This window comes from Mytilus trossulus, chromosome 12, assembly GCF_036588685.1.
Source record: "Mytilus trossulus isolate FHL-02 chromosome 12, PNRI_Mtr1.1.1.hap1, whole genome shotgun sequence".
NCBI lineage: Eukaryota > Metazoa > Mollusca > Bivalvia > Mytilida > Mytilidae > Mytilus > Mytilus trossulus.
This window is the reverse complement of record NC_086384.1, coordinates 27,129,873-27,148,967: the sequence shown is the minus strand read 5'-3', so window position 1 is coordinate 27,148,967 and position 19,095 is coordinate 27,129,873. Positions and strand designations below refer to the sequence as shown.

Genomic DNA, 19,095 nt, shown 5'->3' with positions numbered 1-19,095 from the left:
GTTGTGCCTGTAGAAAACTTATTTCAAACGGAATAGCACATCTTCATTTTTACGGAAATGTTGTTAACCGTGCCCGGAAATTTAGAAATGATCCATGTAAACTTGTCGCTCCTTTAAATAAACTTATTCTAAAAGGTTACCTATTCAACACTGTAATAAGATCATTGAATATTGTTTTTATTGGTATAAATATTTATTTTGTTATCAGTAAATTAAAAGCTAACTAAATATTACTTGAATATGCATATTCATGGATCTACAATCTGTCGATACCTGTAGCATTGCACAAGGTCATGTTTTTCTCTGGCTGTTTATGACGTCTTTACACTAAATCCATTGGATGTTGGATGTGTATGGATTAATTGTTTAGTCTTAGATGCATTATTTTTTTATTAGTTATTAGTGGCTTTGAACTAGCTGTCAGATAACTGCGAGTACTCTCTTGTCTGTTCATTTTGTCTTTTTGTGTCGGGATGTATAAGTACCCGGCCACGTCCACTTGTATGTTTGTCCATCTGACGAGCTAAGCCTCTAATTGATTTTTATAGTTCGTTCTTATGTTGTACTGTTATACCACTGTCCTAGGTTAGGGGAGGGTTGGGATCCCGCTAACATGTTTATCCCCGCCTCATTATTTATGTATGTGCCTGTCCCAAGTCAGGAGCCTGTAATTCAGTGGTTGTCGTTTGTTTATGTCTTACATATTTGTTTTTTTTTTCTTTCATTTTTTTACATAAATAAGGCCTTTAGTTTTCTCGTTTGAATTGTTTTACATTGGGGCCTTTTATAGCTGACTATGCGGTATGAGCGATTCAGGCTCTTGAGAGCCTCTTGTTTTGATTTATCTTCCTATTGATGTTGGTGTTTATCCATGGATGTGTGTGTGTTTTCCTTGGCTCATTTTTGTTGGAACTCTCTTATCTATTGTGTTTTGGATTGTTTTTTTTGAATGCTTGCCACATGGTTTCAATATTTCTGTCTACAGTGTTAATGAAAGATAAGTTGAAATTGGCCAAGTCCTCTTTTATTTTGTGTATTTCTGCTTTCTTCCATAAGTATTTTTTTCTTCTAACTTGCTTTGGTTTCATTTAGTAGGACGATATCATGGTTACTATTTCCTATTGATGGTAATGGTTTGCATCGTAGTTTAAAAGCTGGATGAGAGGTTAGTATAAGGTCCAAGGTGTTATCTTTGCGTGTGGTGAAGTCTACAATTTGCTCCAATCCGTTATCAGCTACAATCTCCAAGAAAGTTTGGTTTGTCCTGATTGGATATTGTCTGTTTATTATGGATTGTTCTGACCAATTAATGTCGGGCAAGTTGAAGTCGCCTCCAATTAAGAAGATGTCTTTCTGATGTTTTGTTCTGATGGTATTTATTTCATTCTGTGTTTGGTTCAGATATGTGTCGTCAGTTTTATCCGGTGGTCGGTAGAAAGCACATATGAGCATTTTCTTTTTCCCTTCTATATGTATTATACCAGTAATTAATTCTATGTCTTTGCTTTTTGTGATGTTCCCTAGCTGTAATGTTTTTTTTAGCAGCTATCATTATTCCCCCATGGGAGTCTTTTCGGCGATCTCTGCGTTCCGTATCATAATTGAGATAGTCTGGGATTATCTCGCTTGACTTGATGTTCGAGTCTAACCATGTTTCAGTGCCTATGAATATATCTGGTTCTGTTGATTCAATTAATGTTTCAAGGAGTTTACCTTTTTTTCCGTAGGCTTTGAAAATTGATGTTTAGGATTCTCAATTGTTTCTTTGGTACTGTCTTTGTCTTTACTGGTATAGGTGATGATGTCATGATCGGTATATCTGTACTGAAAGTTGAGCAGTTAAATGATGGGGAATTTATGCTGGATCCTGATGTTGACTGGATGGATGCTTCAGATATACTGTCTGCCATTAGTGGATTGGTTGATATGTTTAGCGTTGAGTGTTTGCTGCTATCTCCATTTGGTATAAAATATATTTTAGTTGAAGAGCTGTTTGGTGTGGAACAAGATGGGCATGTCCAAGTGTCTTCACTTTTACCTAAATTACTGAATTCTGTTGTGGACATTCCAATACAGTTTCTGTGTGACCATTTGTCGCAGTAATCGCAGGCTATAGATTCCAATTTGCATGCCTTTTTGGCAAATTGTGCAGGGAAATCTTGACTGTCTTGGGCCTGGGTTCGTCTCAATGCCACTCAGTAAGAGTAAGATGAGTCTTTGTGTACTCCTCTCTCTGATAGTTTTAAAACTTTGTTGTGTCAATTGAATATGTTTTTTACAGCTTTTTATCCAGTAGTAAGTTTGTACAGATGATGTTACTGGGTCTAGATGGTGTTCAGATAAGTATATATTCACCCCTTATACAGCATTGTTGTTGTAAATGCAGTCCTGATATGTTGGTTTGTATTGATGTTGTTGGGTTAGTATTACTTTATGTACAGTCAAAGCTTGTCTTGTCCAAAGAGTAAGTGTCAGCATGAATACAGTATAATAAAACATTTTGGTTGTTGATAATGTATTATCTTATACTACTATATACAATATTATTGGTGTTTCAATCTGAGTCTCTGTGTTCTTTTCAATTTCTTCAAATGTCCAGTTCTGGAAGTGAAAACATCCAGAACTTATTCCTTTTCTTCAAAAATTGACCAGATTCTTTCAACACTCTAACAGCCTTCTCATATCTCCGGTGCTCTATACAGTCTACAGCAATATCAATATTGTCTAACAAATCAGAATCTAATTCAAACTGCACTTTGTTACCCTTGAACTTGAAGGAACTCTCAGATTTCTGTACAATTCGTGCAAGAGTATGTGTGGTATCTGCAAAATTTCTTTCAATTCCCGTCAACTTTCTGATAAAATAAGTTTGCATCAGCGACAACAAATCAGCATTTGTAATTTCAACAGAAGCAGCTTGACCCGGCATTTCTACATCTTCCATATCATGTAGTTTATCAGGCTCGATAAAAGACATAACGAAATTAAACTTCAATACAAAGGAAACGTACGATAATGGTCACTGCCCAAACCTCGATAGTTAAATCTCGTGCAAACTTTCATTATATACTGACCGCCAAAACCGGTTTACAACTATTGTGAAAAACAATAGAATAAATGACATACTTCAAAAATTATACGCGAACCGCACATAAATATGTAGATTTATGCAGTGTGCCCTTGTAGCAAATCGCTCTTTATGTCTATAAAAGTGTGTGCATGCCCAAAATTGTCAAACACATGTGGATCACAACCTTTGAAAATGCTATCAAACCAATTCTTAATATCATTAAAAAATCAAAAAAATCACTATTAGTAAATAGTAAAAAGTATATATATATAATATTTTATGTAAATTTTCACTCACGCGCAAAGCCTAAACATGTTAAATATTAATTTCTAGTATAAACGTCTTATATAAGGAAAATAGCTACCAAAGTAATAATATTTTATTTCTTAAGAAGATAAAAGATTTTTTTCCCAGCAAGATAAGTATTCAAACTGGGGAAAACAGCAATTTCACAAAAAGGCTGTGGCCATCTTGAAAAAATGTTTTTTTATTGGCCAGCAGTTTTTTCTAAAAAAAGTATATAATAATGATGCTTCGTGCTGATTTTCATGCTTGTATCATCAATTGCACAATTCTCGCGATTTTGCTTGCTAATTCTTGCGTTTGTTTGTACTGTAGTCCTGTCATGTAATGTTGTCATTTGAGTGATGTATTTAACATTGCCATAAAAGTGAGAGGTTCGTCTAGCCATAAAACGCGTTTCAACCCACCATTTTTGTCTTAAAATGCCCTGTACCAAGACTGTACCGAAATGGCAGTTGTTTTCTTATAGTTCGTTTCTGTGTGTGTTACATTGTCGTTTGGTTTTTGTTGCATTTAAGTGTTTCTGATCTTTCGTTGCTTTCCTCTTATAGTTGATTTGTTTCCCTCGGTTTATGTTTGTACCCAGATCTAAACTCATGACTTTTGAGCAGCGGTATGCTACTGTTGCTTTTATTAAGCCTGATACAATTGGCTAACTCGAATCATTCAGTCGTTCTGTGCAGGTTCTCTTGAATTGATACTTCAAGATACTAGTAAAGTAGCCAATTAATCATAACCTGAATTAGCTCAGGACACCAACCAACATCCGGAATTCGAGAAAAGCTTTTATGATAACAGGGGATTAGGTCCTCGAAAGAAAGATATATCGATTACGGGGAGGGACTGAATGAATCAGCTGAACTGAGAATATATTGCGTGCACGGCATCTGTACATATTGTTATTCGTATTAATATGTTTTTATGGCCACGCCGAAGAGGAGGGGCATTCAATTTAACCCTTGTCCGTCGATCTATACGTCCGTACTTCCCAAAATTGGTTTTTACCTCAACTAAATGTTATTAAACTTACGCACAATGCTTATTATCTCAGATCAAATTTGAATTTTTCACGTTTCTAGAGTTTTGCCCCTTTACTGGTACAGTAGTTCTGCGTCGCGATGCCAATTACAACGCTGTTAAGGAGTTTAGGTCAGATAATCAATGTAACATTCTCTACCTCATTTGCAATCAATCATGTGTTAGTTTTTGTCTTGTTTTATAGACTTCATTTGCAACTCATTTAAAGCCTTCTTCTCTAATGAGAAAGGTAAATATGATAGATATACTTACTGGAGGTGTGATGAGATGATTGAAGCTGATAAATTTCTCCTTGATAATATCTATGTGCGTTTCGGCAACAAAGTTTATCGACAGGTTATAGGTATCCCCATAGGCACTAATTGTGCCGTTTTAATAGCAGACTTGTTTTTTACTGTTACGAATCACAGTTTATGACTAAACTCTGTAAAGACCCGTCGAAAATGAATTTAATTGATAAATTCAACAACACTTACCGTTATCTTGATGATATTTTTTCGTTAAATAATAAAGAATTTTCTCAATATACTGCTGAAATTTACCCCAAGGAACTTACTTTGAATAATCAAATTTATTCGGTAATAACTGTCCTTTCCTAGATTTAGATATTTCGGTTTTAAACGGGAAACTCCACACTAAAATTTACGACAAAAGAGACGATTTTTCGTTCCCTATTGTTAATTTTCCATTTCTAGATGGTGATGTTCCTTTGGCACCATCTTACGGTGTTTATATTTCACAACTTGTTCGCTATGCCCGTGTCTGTTGTGACATTTTTGATTTTAACGAACGCAACCTATGTATTACTGGTAAATTATTAAACCAGGGATATCGTTACCATAAATTACTTACAACCTTTACTAAATTTTTCCATAGATATAAAGATTTGGTTTTGAAGTTTGGTTGTGCCTGTAGAAAACTTATTTCAAACGGAATAGCACATCTTCATTTTTACGGAAATGTTGTTAACCGTGCCCGGAAATTTAGAAATGATCCATGTAAACTTGTCGCTCCTTTAAATAAACTTATTCTAAAAGGTTACCTATTCAACACTGTAATAAGATCATTGAATATTGTTTTTATTGGTATAAATATTTATTTTGTTATCAGTAAATTAAAAGCTAACTAAATATTACTTGAATATGCATATTCATGGATCTACAATCTGTCGATACCTGTAGCATTGCACAAGGTCATGTTTTTCTCTGGCTGTTTATGACGTCTTTACACTAAATCCATTGGATGTTGGATGTGTATGGATTAATTGTTTAGTCTTAGATGCATTATTTTTTTATTAGTTATTAGTGGCTTTGAACTAGCTTTCAGATAACTGCGAGTACTCTCATGTCTGTTCATTTTGTCTTTTTGTGTCGGGATGTATAAGTACCCGGCCACGTCCACTTGTATGTTTGTCCATCTGACGAGTTAAGCCTCTAATTGATTTTTATAGTTCGTTCTTATGTTGTACTGTTATACCACTGTCCTAGGTTAGGGGAGGGTTGGGATCCCGCTAACATGTTTATCCCCGCCTCATTATTTATGTATGTGCCTGTCCCAAGTCAGGAGCCTGTAATTCAGTGGTTGTCGTTTGTTTATGTCTTACATATTTGTTTTTTTTTTCTTTCATTTTTTTACATAAATAAGGCCTTTAGTTTTCTCGTTTGAATTGTTTTACATTGTCTTATCGGGGCCTTTTATAGCTGACTATGCGGTATGGGCTTTGCTCATTGTTGAAGGCCGTACGATGACCTATAGTTGTTAATGTCTGTGTCATTTTGGTCTTTTGTGGATAGTTGTCTCATTGGCAATCATACCACATCTTCTTTTTTATTTTCACCAATTTGTAATCAAGCTTGAAGTTTGATATTTACCTTACTAAAATCCTCTTTTTTTTGTAATGGAAAGTATGCTATATTTTAATCAGTGTATAATGAGCAATCATAAATTGAATAAGTTTTCAGCCTCGTACAAAAATGTATGTTAAAAAGTGACTTGTAATTCAATGATTAGTTCTATTATGAAACTAAATATCTAAAGGCCTAATACTCACCTTAAATAATGCAAATAGATTATTTATATTAAAGCAGTTTCAGTTTTTTATTTTACCCTACCACAGAAATTTAGAAAATCTATAATAAAATTGGATCACATGAAACCACATTCACAATTCTGTTTCTTTGCCATTCCGTTCTAACCAATTGAACGTCTTTATAACGTCACCATGTTTATATTGCACTAATCCGGTTCGTCCTTTAGAGTTAAACAGACATGTCTCACATGAACAGTTCTGTAATTTTGAATTTGGATTGCAATCTATTAATCTAGGAGACATAATTTCACATAGACTACAACACGTACAACTTTTCTGACCTTTCGATAAAGGCCGAGGCGTAACGTCGCACATACCTGGTAACCCAAGGTCCGTAGAATTATTGTTCGAAGAATCCAGTTCCTCGGGATCAAAAACTGGAACTCGATTCAATTCTTTTGCACTATTCTTTGGGTTAACTGGTATCCTACGAGGCAGTGTGCTAAAACGTGTTTCTTTACACTCGCTCACTTGAATCAGTTTGCAAGTTCCAACATGCATTGACTTGGACTTTCTGATATTTGATGGTTTTGGATTGCGGATGTGTATTTCAGTATCGTCTTTAACTGTGATTGGTTCCTCGCTTGATGAATCTGATGTAGAAGTATATCCCGGAAGCATGAATCGACTGTTGAATGATGAACACAAACTTTTTGGACAAGAACTAGCAGATAGAACACGCCGTTGATGTTGTCTCATTGTGGCTGAAAATAAAACACGTGACTTTTAATTAAAGTTCAATACGAATCTGTCCTATATGTACATGTTGTTCATACTACCTCGTTTATTGCAATGAAAGGCAAGGGTGGTAGACAGATAGATACAAGACTTGTTGATTATTCCTTAAAAAATAAAAAAATTAAGACACTAAACAGGATGATTGTTCAAATATTAAATTAAATAACTATGAAGAACATTTTCAAAATATTGGTAAAGCTGAAAAATATGATAACTCTTTTAAAGAAAAAGTTAAAAAAAAAAAGATTGAAATATGCTTGAGAGTACTTTAGAACATGATATTTGTACTGATAGTCCATTTTCAATATCAGAAGTAAAGAACTGTATAAAAGAATTAAAATCAGGGGAAAGCACTGGACCTGACTTAATATCTAATGAAATTATAAAATGTAGTAGCATTGTAACAGTTACAGCCATAGTTAAACTTTTTAATCTCATTTTATCATCTGGTATTTACCCCACCAGCTGGAGGAAAGCTTTTATTGTTTTAATCCATCAGTCTGGAGATAAAGAAGACATATGTAACTATAGAGCCATTTCTATTTAAACTTTCTAGCAAAATTAAATAGCTCTATTTTGAATAAAAGACTAGTAAAGCATTACGAAAATAAGTTCTCCAGTCATCAATTTAGATTTCGTTCAAATCATAGAACATCTGATAGCATATTTATTTTAAAAACTCTTGTCACTAAATATTTGAAAAAAAATGAGAAAAAGGTGTTTGCTTGTTTTGTAGATTTGCGTGGTGCTTTTGACTCTGGCATAATAGCCTGTTTTATAAATTGATAAATGATGGTGTTTGTGTGAAATTTTATACTACTTTGAAAAGTATGTATAGTTTATCCATGGAAGTATTATATTGACAATATAATACTTCCATGGTTTATCCCAGTCTGCACTGAAGATTGACAATGAACACTCTTTGTTTTTTCCAATTATTAGAGGTGTAAGACAAGGGGACAGTTCAAGTCCTACTTTGTTTAATTGTTATATAAATAATTTACATTCAATTTTTGATGTAAATTGTAACCCTCCAGTTCTTGATACTTCAAGTATCCAAACTCTCAGCTGTGTTACTGTCCGAGACACACCAGGGGCTTCAAACTGCATTAGACAAACTAAATAAATATTGCACTAAATGGCAGTTGAGTGTTAATACAAACAAGACTAAAATTCTAGTTTTTCAGAATATAAGTTCCTTACGTCGTAACTACAATCCCCTTCCCTTTCATGAATGTGACCTACCGAATTAGACTTTTTACCGGATTTGTAATCACATAAGCAACACGACGGGTGCCACATGTGGAGCAGGATCTGCTTACCCTTCCGGAGCACCTGAGATCACCCCTAGTTTTTGGTGGGGTTCGTGTTGTTTAATCTTTAGTTTTCTATGTTGTGTCGTGTGTACTATTGTTTTTCTGTTTTTCTTTTTAATTTTTAGCCTTGGCGTTGTCAGTTTGTTTTAGATTTATGAGTTTGACTGTCCCTTTGGTATCTTTCGTCCCTCTTTTATAAACAATCCCCACCCCTCTTGTTCAATTTTTTTTTTTTTGACTGAAGTTAAGGACTTTAAATTTCTAAGGAATATTATTAACTATAGGGGAAACTTTACAAAAACTACTGAAGAGCTGAGTAAAAAAGGCATCTATACTATTAAACGAGAAGACCTCATTTTGGGTGTCGCTTCTCTTCTTTCCACAATAAATTAATCAACGTGCCTCTGTGTACTATAGGTACAGTGCATAGTCACATTTGTCATCCATTCACATGATTATTCAGATTGAGTTATTTTTGGAGAAAAACAAGAAAAAAGGCATCCGGATATTGTCCCGTCATTGGACGAAATTTTAAGTCAGATTAGACTTCCGGTTTGCGCTTTTCTGTATACTTTGAACATACATATACAAAGAATAAAGTGTATTTTCAGAATTCTATCTGCTATCATTTTCAAGTTTACTATCCACGGCAGTCACAGAGTTTATTAAATAGAGAGGGTCTGTATACTATATCAATGACCACTATGGGTCGATTAGTTAACTTAGAATTGAAAGTAAATACACTATATTTATATAGGAATGAAGATAAGCGTTAACAATATTCATGTGAACTTTTGATAGCTTTTCGGAAATTCTCCAGTCATTAAATCTTTTACAAAATTCATTGATCATAAAAAAAAAGAAGATGTGGTACGATTGCCATGTTGAGACAGCTCTCTACAAGAGACCAATATGACACAGATATTAACAACTATAGGTTACCGTACGACCTTCAACAACTAACAAAGCCCATACCGCATACTCAGCTTTAAAAGGCCGCGAACTGACAATGTAAAACAATTCAAACCAGAAAACTAGCGGCCTTATTTATGTACAAAAAAATGAACGAAAAATAAATATGTAACACATAAACAAACAACAACCACTGAATTACAGGCTCCCGACTTGAATGTTCATAACATACTAAATGTATGTTCATATTGAAATTGATAGAAAACCAAAAAATGGGAATATTGGAAATAAAGGAAGAGGGATAAAAAAAGCATTTTCCTGTCCCCAATAAGAGGAGGGATATGACCTTTATCGGGACTCCGGGATCGAGTGTTTTTAAACTCGGGATTTCGGGATTTATCCTTTCGGGATCCTGGAATTCCTTTTTTTGAATTTTGGGACCTCGGGATTTCGTTTTTAAGCCCGGGATTTCGGGATTTCATGTTTTAAAGCCCGGGATTTCGGGATCAGGACCCCTCCTATCCCCCTCCATTAACCTATGACTTATGATATTTTTGCTGAAATTTTCCAGTCCTTTAATATTTACAATTCTTCCAACAACACTTTTCATACTTTAAACTACGCTCTCAATGCCCGCGATTTCGCGGGTGTGTTCTAGTTAAAGTTTTATTTTTATTGAGAAAATATATGTCCAATTTTAATTTTGTTCCCCCTAATTTGTCATGTAAATTATTTGATACTCTTATAAGACCTATTTTGACATACAACTCTGTAATTTGGTTTATGGATAATTTTCAGTCAGCTTTTAGGGCATCTAATAGAGCTGCAGTAAATAATACATTTTGTGATACTCTTGCATTTGCAGAAAAATATCCCTTTGAGAACGTTCATTCTAAATTTTGTAAAGCAATATTTGGACTGAAAAAGACAGCCATAAATTTACATTTAGAAGGAATTTATTTTTGGTACTTATTTGCAGATAATTTTTTTTAAAGAAATGAATATAAACCCAAAACGTTACTCTAATAATAATGTACCTTTTAAACAATCACAAAACATGTTAAAATGTAATAAAGAAAAGTGTGTTTCAGAGGAATATGAAAAAAAATACTTTAAATAAACTTTCAAAAATGGATTCCTCATCCAAACTTTGTCTTTATGGGAAATTAAAAATTAATTGTCAGTCTGAGGAATATTTAAATTGCAATAATTTTATACATAGGCAGTTACTCTCAAAATTTAGACTTAGTGATCATTCCCTAGGCAAGGTACAGAAACATTCCAAGAGCACAAAGATTATGTAAAAAATGTGAAGTCCTAGATGATGAATTTCATTTCTTTTTTGTATTGTGACATTAACATATCTTTGCGTTCTAATCTTTTTGCTTATCTAAAAGACTATGTACCATTATTTCAACATCTTGATGCATTCAATAAACTTAATCACATTCTAAACCCCATCCCTGAACTTGTTTGTCATATTGGAGTCTTCATTAAACAGTCTTTAGAACTGAGGGATTCAGACCTGTGTCAGGCAAGGTTATGATGGTGTTTTTTACATACATTTATAATTGAACTCTAATGTTCTATTATTCTATAGATTAATTGTATTGTTTTATATTGTATTTCATTGTATTGCATAGTATTACCTTTTATCTTACCTCCTATACATTTCGACAATTTGTTTAATAGTTTGTTGTTTGTAAATTTATTCAATAAAACTGTTAGTTCAAATTAAGAAGGTTAGCTCTGCAAATATAGTCGATAGAATGATAGAATTCGGAAATATCTCTTTTTAAATGCACTATTTTTAAACGTGGTTTGATTTTACTAGTTTTAAAAACAACAAATATTAAAGTTATAACTTATAATGAATAATGTTGACAATGCCGGTCTTCTCATTGTAAAATAATTTTCTGTTAAAACCAAATAAACTGGACCCGGGTTTTGTATTTATCATTCTAATACTTAATTATAGCATACAACCTTCATATTCCGCCTTATGTGTCCATGTGTCTCACTTTGTTGTCAATTCAATATAAGATTACATATTCAATTTTGAGTTAAGATCGTGTTTTGATTTACCCATCACTTACTGCGTATTTTTTTATTTATTTTTGCCCCTGTTACTGTGTTGGTTTTTTTTTTGGTGCTTGGTTCAATTTTGACAAGCAAAGCTCTTTTTAAAAGTTTTTTTCTATCTGTTCTAATATTAAACTGGTACCCGATAGTTCAAGATTAGAGGAGGGAATTAATGCCTACAAAAATGCTGAGTTGTTCCAAAACCAAGAAGAAGCCTTTAAAATAAAATTGATGTGTGCAGTGTATTTCAATGTATATGAATTATATAGTGACCAATCGTGCATACAAAAAGAGAGGTAAAACATACTAAAGAGATAGTCAAACTCACAAGTCAATGCCATGGCAAAAAAATAATACTGACCACAAGACAAGTTAAATTTAAACAGACAGAAAAGAATACTAAAGACTGAGCAACATCAACCCAATAAAAAACTGGCAGAGATCATATGTACATAACTATTGTATAAGGCAGTACGACGACCCGTAGCCTTGTCCCGATGACTTTGGTGGCTATAAGTGACTCATTTGTAACCATACGTACAGCTATCATGACTTTTTATAACGAACTCTTTCAAAAATAATACTGGTGCCAAAAGAAAATTCTGAATTGTTTATTTTAACAACCAATAGTGTTAAAAAAAACCAGCTAAAGAATAAAACAATATATATACACGGTTGGCAGTGCATGATTCTATATATATAAATTACATACAAGCTAATACTAGTACTGACAATTCAAACCCAACTCACGCAATTGATATACGAACTTAATTTGTTTATATACAGAAGTTAGCATGTAGATCAGTCCATCTGATCCATTAAAATTATTACACTATTGTCGTCATTTTGAATCGGTTTTTTTTTCGTTACTAAGAAAGACTAAACAAGACTGCAATCTAGCTACTTCGTATGAGTAAATATGAAAAGGATTAAGAAATAATCAAATATAGCTATGGAAAAGAGATAAAAAATATAAAAACATATAATGAGGCATCTCTTGTAATTCCAGTGTTTTTAAATGTTTCCGTTTGGTTTAGAAATCAAATTTTCAACTTGAAAATAAAGGGTCGTCTAAATTTCATATTATTCACACAAGTGCAATCTTCAATCTTACTATGGATGGGATATGAATGACTACATTTTAACCCGGGACTATTTATCTGTGTCAGTCAACAGCGTTGTTTTCCACTCATGTCTGAGAGTTGTTTTATTGTCCCAGTCCATTCGTTGTTTTCGATAGTATTTGAGTGGATTTTTTTATTGACTAACAGTTGTGTTCGTTAATTAATATCAGACTGCAAAATTTTAATTTAGGAAGTGAATGATATAACAAATATGTGTAGCCTTCAATAACATATTCGCAGCCAATTCATACTTTTGCTTTTAGTGTTTGGAATATCGTATAATGCATATGTCCGACTATCTTCTTCTCAGACTGTAAGTTGACCTCTATATATCTTTGTAAATTTGTTTGTGTACTGGAGTTAAAGTCTCATTTTTACTGAGTCTGGCATGCATGGATCTCTTTTTAAAATGGAGAGAAGGGCTTTAAGTGTAAGTCGACCAGTTTGTGATTATATTTGTGCATTTGTTAAAATCAAATTCATTACTTGAAGAATTAATCACAGTAAAAAGGAAAGTACGTCGTCCGTAATTATGATTGGAGTAAACTATTGGTATCAACATTTACCTCTTTTATTTCATTAAACTTCAAACTAACTGTGTACATGTACTAGTAATTAGACACTATACATCATAATGTAGGAATCAATGAAGGAAAGTAGTTCAAGTATTTAGGGCTATATCTATTTTAACGAAATCCCTAAATAAACTCTTGCCAAAAGAATGTGTCTATACGATGATATAGTTTCTCCTCATTTTCTGCCGATATCACTACAGAGAAAAAGGGGTTCATATCAGATTTTCGATGTCAACGATCGCAACAAGAAACTTAATATTATTTTAGCGACAGGCCCCTTTTAATGACATAACCGGGAGTGAGGTTAAGTCAGACATGTATTTAACACAGCAAAGTATTTCTTAAACCTGTACCTTTAATTGTACACTTTTTTTAAACAGTATCTGGAAAAAATCGACTTTCTCTATATAAAAAGGTCAAGACAGTTTGAACCAAAGATATTAATACACTAAATTTAGACACCAAGTGCTGCATAAATAAATATTAAGTGAAACTATGAAAATGCGCATGCCGTTGACATGTAAAACATTAATTGACTTGAATTATAGAATACCAAAAAATTAAATAATTTTAGGCTATATAAAAAAAGAAGTAAAATGAATGCTAAATATTTACAACTACATGTACTGGTCTAGTCAGAAAAGTGACATTCTTCAAAACCAAACCGGCAAATCAAAATTAAATATATGTCACACAATTGTAATGTTAAAGCAAACTTATTTCAGATTATACATTATCAGAAAAAAAGATAAATTATTGTTGTGTATTCATGAAATATTTGCCGCAGAACAATTTATTACTCAATAAGTTGAGACTTATATGATGGTTCAACCGTTGAATTATTACAATGCTACATGTATATACTGGTATCCCTAATTTTGTGGTGATATGCAAAGATCTGCAAAGTGTTCAGTCGAACTCTTCATCGATGGTGCTTAAGAAAAAAACAGACCTGCGCCAAGTATGAAGAAACCGAGAACACTGCTCGGTTTTTTTAATCATTTGTTGATATCAAATCTTACATTTGGTGATGCTTTATAGATTGGAGTAAAGAGAGGGGGAAACTACACGAAAGAAGGCGAAATAAAATTGCCGTTTAACGATGAACGAACAATTAAAACTTTCTTGCACGTTGATCTCTTTACTGATTTCACAAATTACGATGAATAACGACAACCTTTTTCACGGCTACACGTGGAATAGAAATGTCAAAACATGTTGCACGAAAATAACCGTTTACCACCCTCTTTATATCAAAATATATAGAAATTTAGCTATACAATGTATTTTCATCAATATATCTTCATTGTTAATGATATCCATCTAGCTATAAGAATCTTCATTTATTTCCATATTATAGGGTATTTTAAATAGTATTCTAGAAAAGAATAAATATTGAAATAAAATAAACTTCGAATTCTAGCCTGAACATTAAACAAAAATCACTGGAAATACGCATTCGCTACGTGAACTCAAGTTTATTCAAAGGTGGCCGGAGATATGAGACATATCTCCGCATTTATATGAGATGTACAATTAATCGATTAAGGAGGATAACGTGCATGTGCTTGTAGGTAATGTGTTGACGTTACGTTACGTATCATTTTAGTAACGTCATTGAAATATGTATGGCAACGTAACCATGTGAAAAAACAACGTCTCGGCGCTGAAAGGGTTAAGGGCATACGATACAGTTTTGATCCTGTATTTACAAGTTCATGAAAATTTGCATATAGGCTATTTTTAACCTGATTAAATCAAATATGTTATAAAAAATATACCTTCATGTGCTACTTTTTGAGTAAAATGCGGTCGAAATTTTGTAGATTTGCTCAAAATTCAGATTTGTGGCCGTAATTTCTTTTTGGAAAGAAAGACATAACTTTTTTGTTATAAAAGATAAACACAATTTTCTTTTTGTTATATAATCGTTAATTTCTGTATTTTATAAATATCCTAAAAAAAATTGCAATTTTTTATTCAGAATAAATTATATTTATCAAATGTTCATGAATTGAGGAAAAAACGTCATTTTTTACTGCATGTTTATCTAAATAAAAAAAATTCCTCTATTTACAGTTTTATAAAATTTGGGTCACATAATCTCCCTAAAAAATGAAACAAAAAGCCGTTTTGAAAAATAGGGGTCCATGAACTCGTTTTCAAATTAAATCAGTTTAAATGATAAAAATCAGGTGAAAAATGCATCTTTTCTCGATATGTCACAGTTTGACGTCGCGAAAATAACAAATTACGTTAGCAACGTCACTGCCTTCCCTGTAACTGTATCGTATGCCCTTAAGGTTGTTTATTATAGATATTTATTGTTAACATTAGCTTATTAGTGCAGACCAATTGAAGAAGGTTCTTAAAATTGAACACTTGAACACTTTAATACAGAAAGAAGGAGATTTGTTATGATAGCAAATAAGACAACTTTAGTCTAAATTCAACAAATAAAGATAGCCAGTAAGATAAATTCTTTGCATAGTGTGCTAGTGACCTTATATGATATATACAGGGTAAGTAAATTCCATATGGGGTTCGAGCTTCGCTCTCACCCCATATGGAATTTACTGACCCTGTTTATATCATGTTAGGTCACTAGCACACTATGTAACTAATATTATTTCATTGTATTGCATTGTATTGTATGAAGTTACGCGCGATGTTCGTGCCTGTAAGCGTAACAGACGTTGCCGCTAAAATCGGCCGTTTTTCATGGTTTTAGCGCTACAAAAATACTTCTAGAATAAGTAAAGTTAATGTACTTGTCTGGTTAGGGGAAGGGTTTGGATCCCGCTAACATGTTTAACCCCTCCACATCATTATGTATGTATGTGCATGTCCCAAGTCAGGAGCCCGTAATTCAGTTGTTGTCCTTTGTTTATGTGTTACATATTTGTTTTCCGTTCATTTTAAAATAAATACGATTTTATTTTTCCCGTTTGAATTGTCATTGCGGGGTCTTTTATAAATGACTATGCAGTATGGGTTTTACTCATTGTTGGAGGTCGTTACGTGACATACAGTTGTTAATTAATTTCTGTGTTATTTTGGTCTCTTGTGAAGAGTTAATTGTCTCATTGGCAATCATACCACATCTTCTGTGGGACCCAAATTGCGGATTCAGTTGTTCTCGACAACTGTCTGTATGGTCGCCTTATACTTCAAATGGTATTATTTATGCAGTCTTTGTAATTACCAACCAAATAGTTTTCACAAGAATAACATGACAGGTACCTACATTGTAACTGTCAAATAAGCATCGTCCAAAGAAGAAAAAACCCTTAAAAGAGACTTTTGGTATTATGAACGAATTTAAAAGATATTGTGTCACGATCTATACTCTCGACATATCTAAATATTGGGCGCTTACAATACAGTAACTTTGTGCTGTTCAAATGTTTCCCACATTATATTAAAAAAAAATGCTGCAGATTGTAAGATTTGATTCTTTAAAAAAAAAAGCCGGCTGCGTCCTTAAGTTCCTTTCAAATTTCGAAATAAGATCGAATGGAAATTTTATATGCGTGTTTGAATCTTTAGTGATAATACATGAAATATCCGGCAAAATTTCTACTCCGTCTTCCTCTGTTTCGATAAACAACGGACACATAGATAAATACCTCGTTGCGCTGAAAATAAGTTTGTTGAAGTTCCAACTTTTCTTTGCAACCGTACTTTTTGGAATACAAGTAGTCATGAATTATAATACAGTGCTTAGATAATATATATTTTTTTTCAAACATTTAAGTTGTGGATTTTGCCACTTTGCACGGAACTTATAATTTCCAGCGAATTTGTCTAAAAGTTCTCTATTGTAATTAAACATATCATCTGGTCTAGTGCATTTTCTGACAAGTGGAAGTTTTTTCTTAGTTTTCACAGTAATATATTCGTATCGTTCCAAAGATAAATTGAGAGCATCATCCGAAACATATTTTGTCCTTAACTTTTAAGAAGCCTCTTTATTGCTATAAGATAAAAACACAAAAGAAATGCTCGTACAAAGTTTTACTCGTTTTAAAAACTTTGCAAGTTCTGCACTTAATTTAAAATTTGAGAGTAAAAATAAAACATGCAATCTGTTCCGGGTTGAGGGCAACACTTATCAATATCACGGAATAACAAAAAGAATCCGAAAAATCAGTAACATATAGATAAATCAAATCGTAGTTAAAACAGTCTCTCTCTATATATGTAATCGAACAATGCATGCCCCGACAATCGACTAAGTTGTGGGTTTTTTCTGTGTGTTTTTATGACACTGCGATTTTTGTTGTTTTGGCTATTCGAAACGACGTCAGGTTGCCGCCGTAAGAAATTTTTATGCGTGCGACATCTTTTTCACCAATTTTCAAACATTTTTTTCTCGGAAAGTACAAATGCCATGGAGATCAATAAAGATATTTTGAAAAGATTAGAAAAATAACATGTCTATTAGAATGCCATTGTCGATAATCAAGTGCAAAACTAAACATAGTTTATTTTAAGTACGACAATACGCAACATTGCAAAAAATGAACGTGTGACATTTTATTCACCAATTTTTAAAATTTTCAATCTTTTTCGTTTTTGTGTTTGACCAATTTTGCGTTTGAAATTAATTAATTACAGAAAAACAACATTATACTAGCTGTATCATTTTTCTCACCTGATGACATCATTTATTCGTATTTTTAAACTGTTTTCGTTAAAGTAGTTTCGAAAATGGTGATGGGACACAATGAAACTTAGCAGATTTACCTGGCGCAACAGAATAAGTCGTCATTAGCCGTCCAATAAATATATCATAATTGTTTGTCATTTCATGGCAATTCGTGGCAAAAAAAATATTATGAAAATCGGGAAAAGAAAGTCGAAAAGAAGACTTATACTTCAGATTTCGTCGTCAAATGTTACCCGGGACAGCCCATTATTTTCCCAAAATCCATAATCAAATGCATAACAACTCGAACAAATGCGTTTTAATGGAGATAAATGAACAAGGACATTTATATCCAGCACATTGATGTCTTTGTTTTAATTAGAATACGTTTTTTTTGTACCTGTAGCGCAGTTTTACCCACAAAACATACAAAAGACGTAAACGGTACGAACATCGCGCGTAACGTCTATACAATTGTTGTTTGATTGTATTGCTTGACCCTTATGGGTGTAATTTTGCAATAAAGATTATATCATTTCTGGAGTAATAATACCTTATTTGATATAATCACGGTATTTGGTTAAAATAATTTTTAATCCTTGGAAAACAGGGAAATTTAAGGAAATATATAATTTGAATAATCGAAAATTGCTTCATGACATCATGGTAAAGTCTTGTTTTATGCCTTTTTATGTCTTTCTGGTTGTTTGTCATTCTTTCGCGTATGTTTTTTATTGGTTGCCTTTCCCAGCCTTTTTGTATATTCTTCGTTAAAGATATTTAAACTGGTAGATTTAGTCAATGCAGCAACAAATACATGTGTATGCCCAGCATATGGTAATAACTGGTATCAACTTCGATTGATGAAAACCGACATTACTATATATTTGAAATCGCTACATACATGCTTTTACTTTTCTACACTGGTTAGAGGTATAGGGGGAGGGTTGAGATCTCACAAACATGTTTAACCCCGCCGCATTTTTGCGCCTGTCCCAAGTCAGGAGCCTCTGGCCTTTGTTAGTCTTGTATTATTTAAATTTTAGTTTCTTGTGTACAATTTGGAAATTAGTATGGCGTTCATTATCACTGAACTAGTATATATTTGTTTAGGGGCCAGCTGAAGGACGCCTCCGGGTGCGGGAATTTCTCGCTACATTGAAGACCTGTTGGTGACCTTCTGCTGTTGTGTTTTTT

The 19,095-nt window shown here is 33.1% G+C and overlaps 1 protein-coding gene across 2 annotated transcripts in view; it reads right to left on the bottom strand.

Annotated features, from left to right (window-relative positions):
* Positions 1–6,253: 6,253 nt before the first annotated feature.
* Positions 6,254–19,095, bottom strand: part of LOC134693044 (uncharacterized) — a 44,752-nt gene continuing 31,910 nt past the window's right edge. Inside the window, exon 5 of one of the 2 annotated variants that reach the window (XM_063553745.1) lies at positions 6,254–7,204. In XM_063553745.1, the coding sequence (XP_063409815.1) occupies positions 6,573–7,204 (632 nt within the window). In that variant the 3' untranslated portion in view covers positions 6,254–6,572. The remainder of the gene's footprint in view (positions 7,205–19,095) is intronic. The other variant, XM_063553746.1, reaches the window with a different exon arrangement.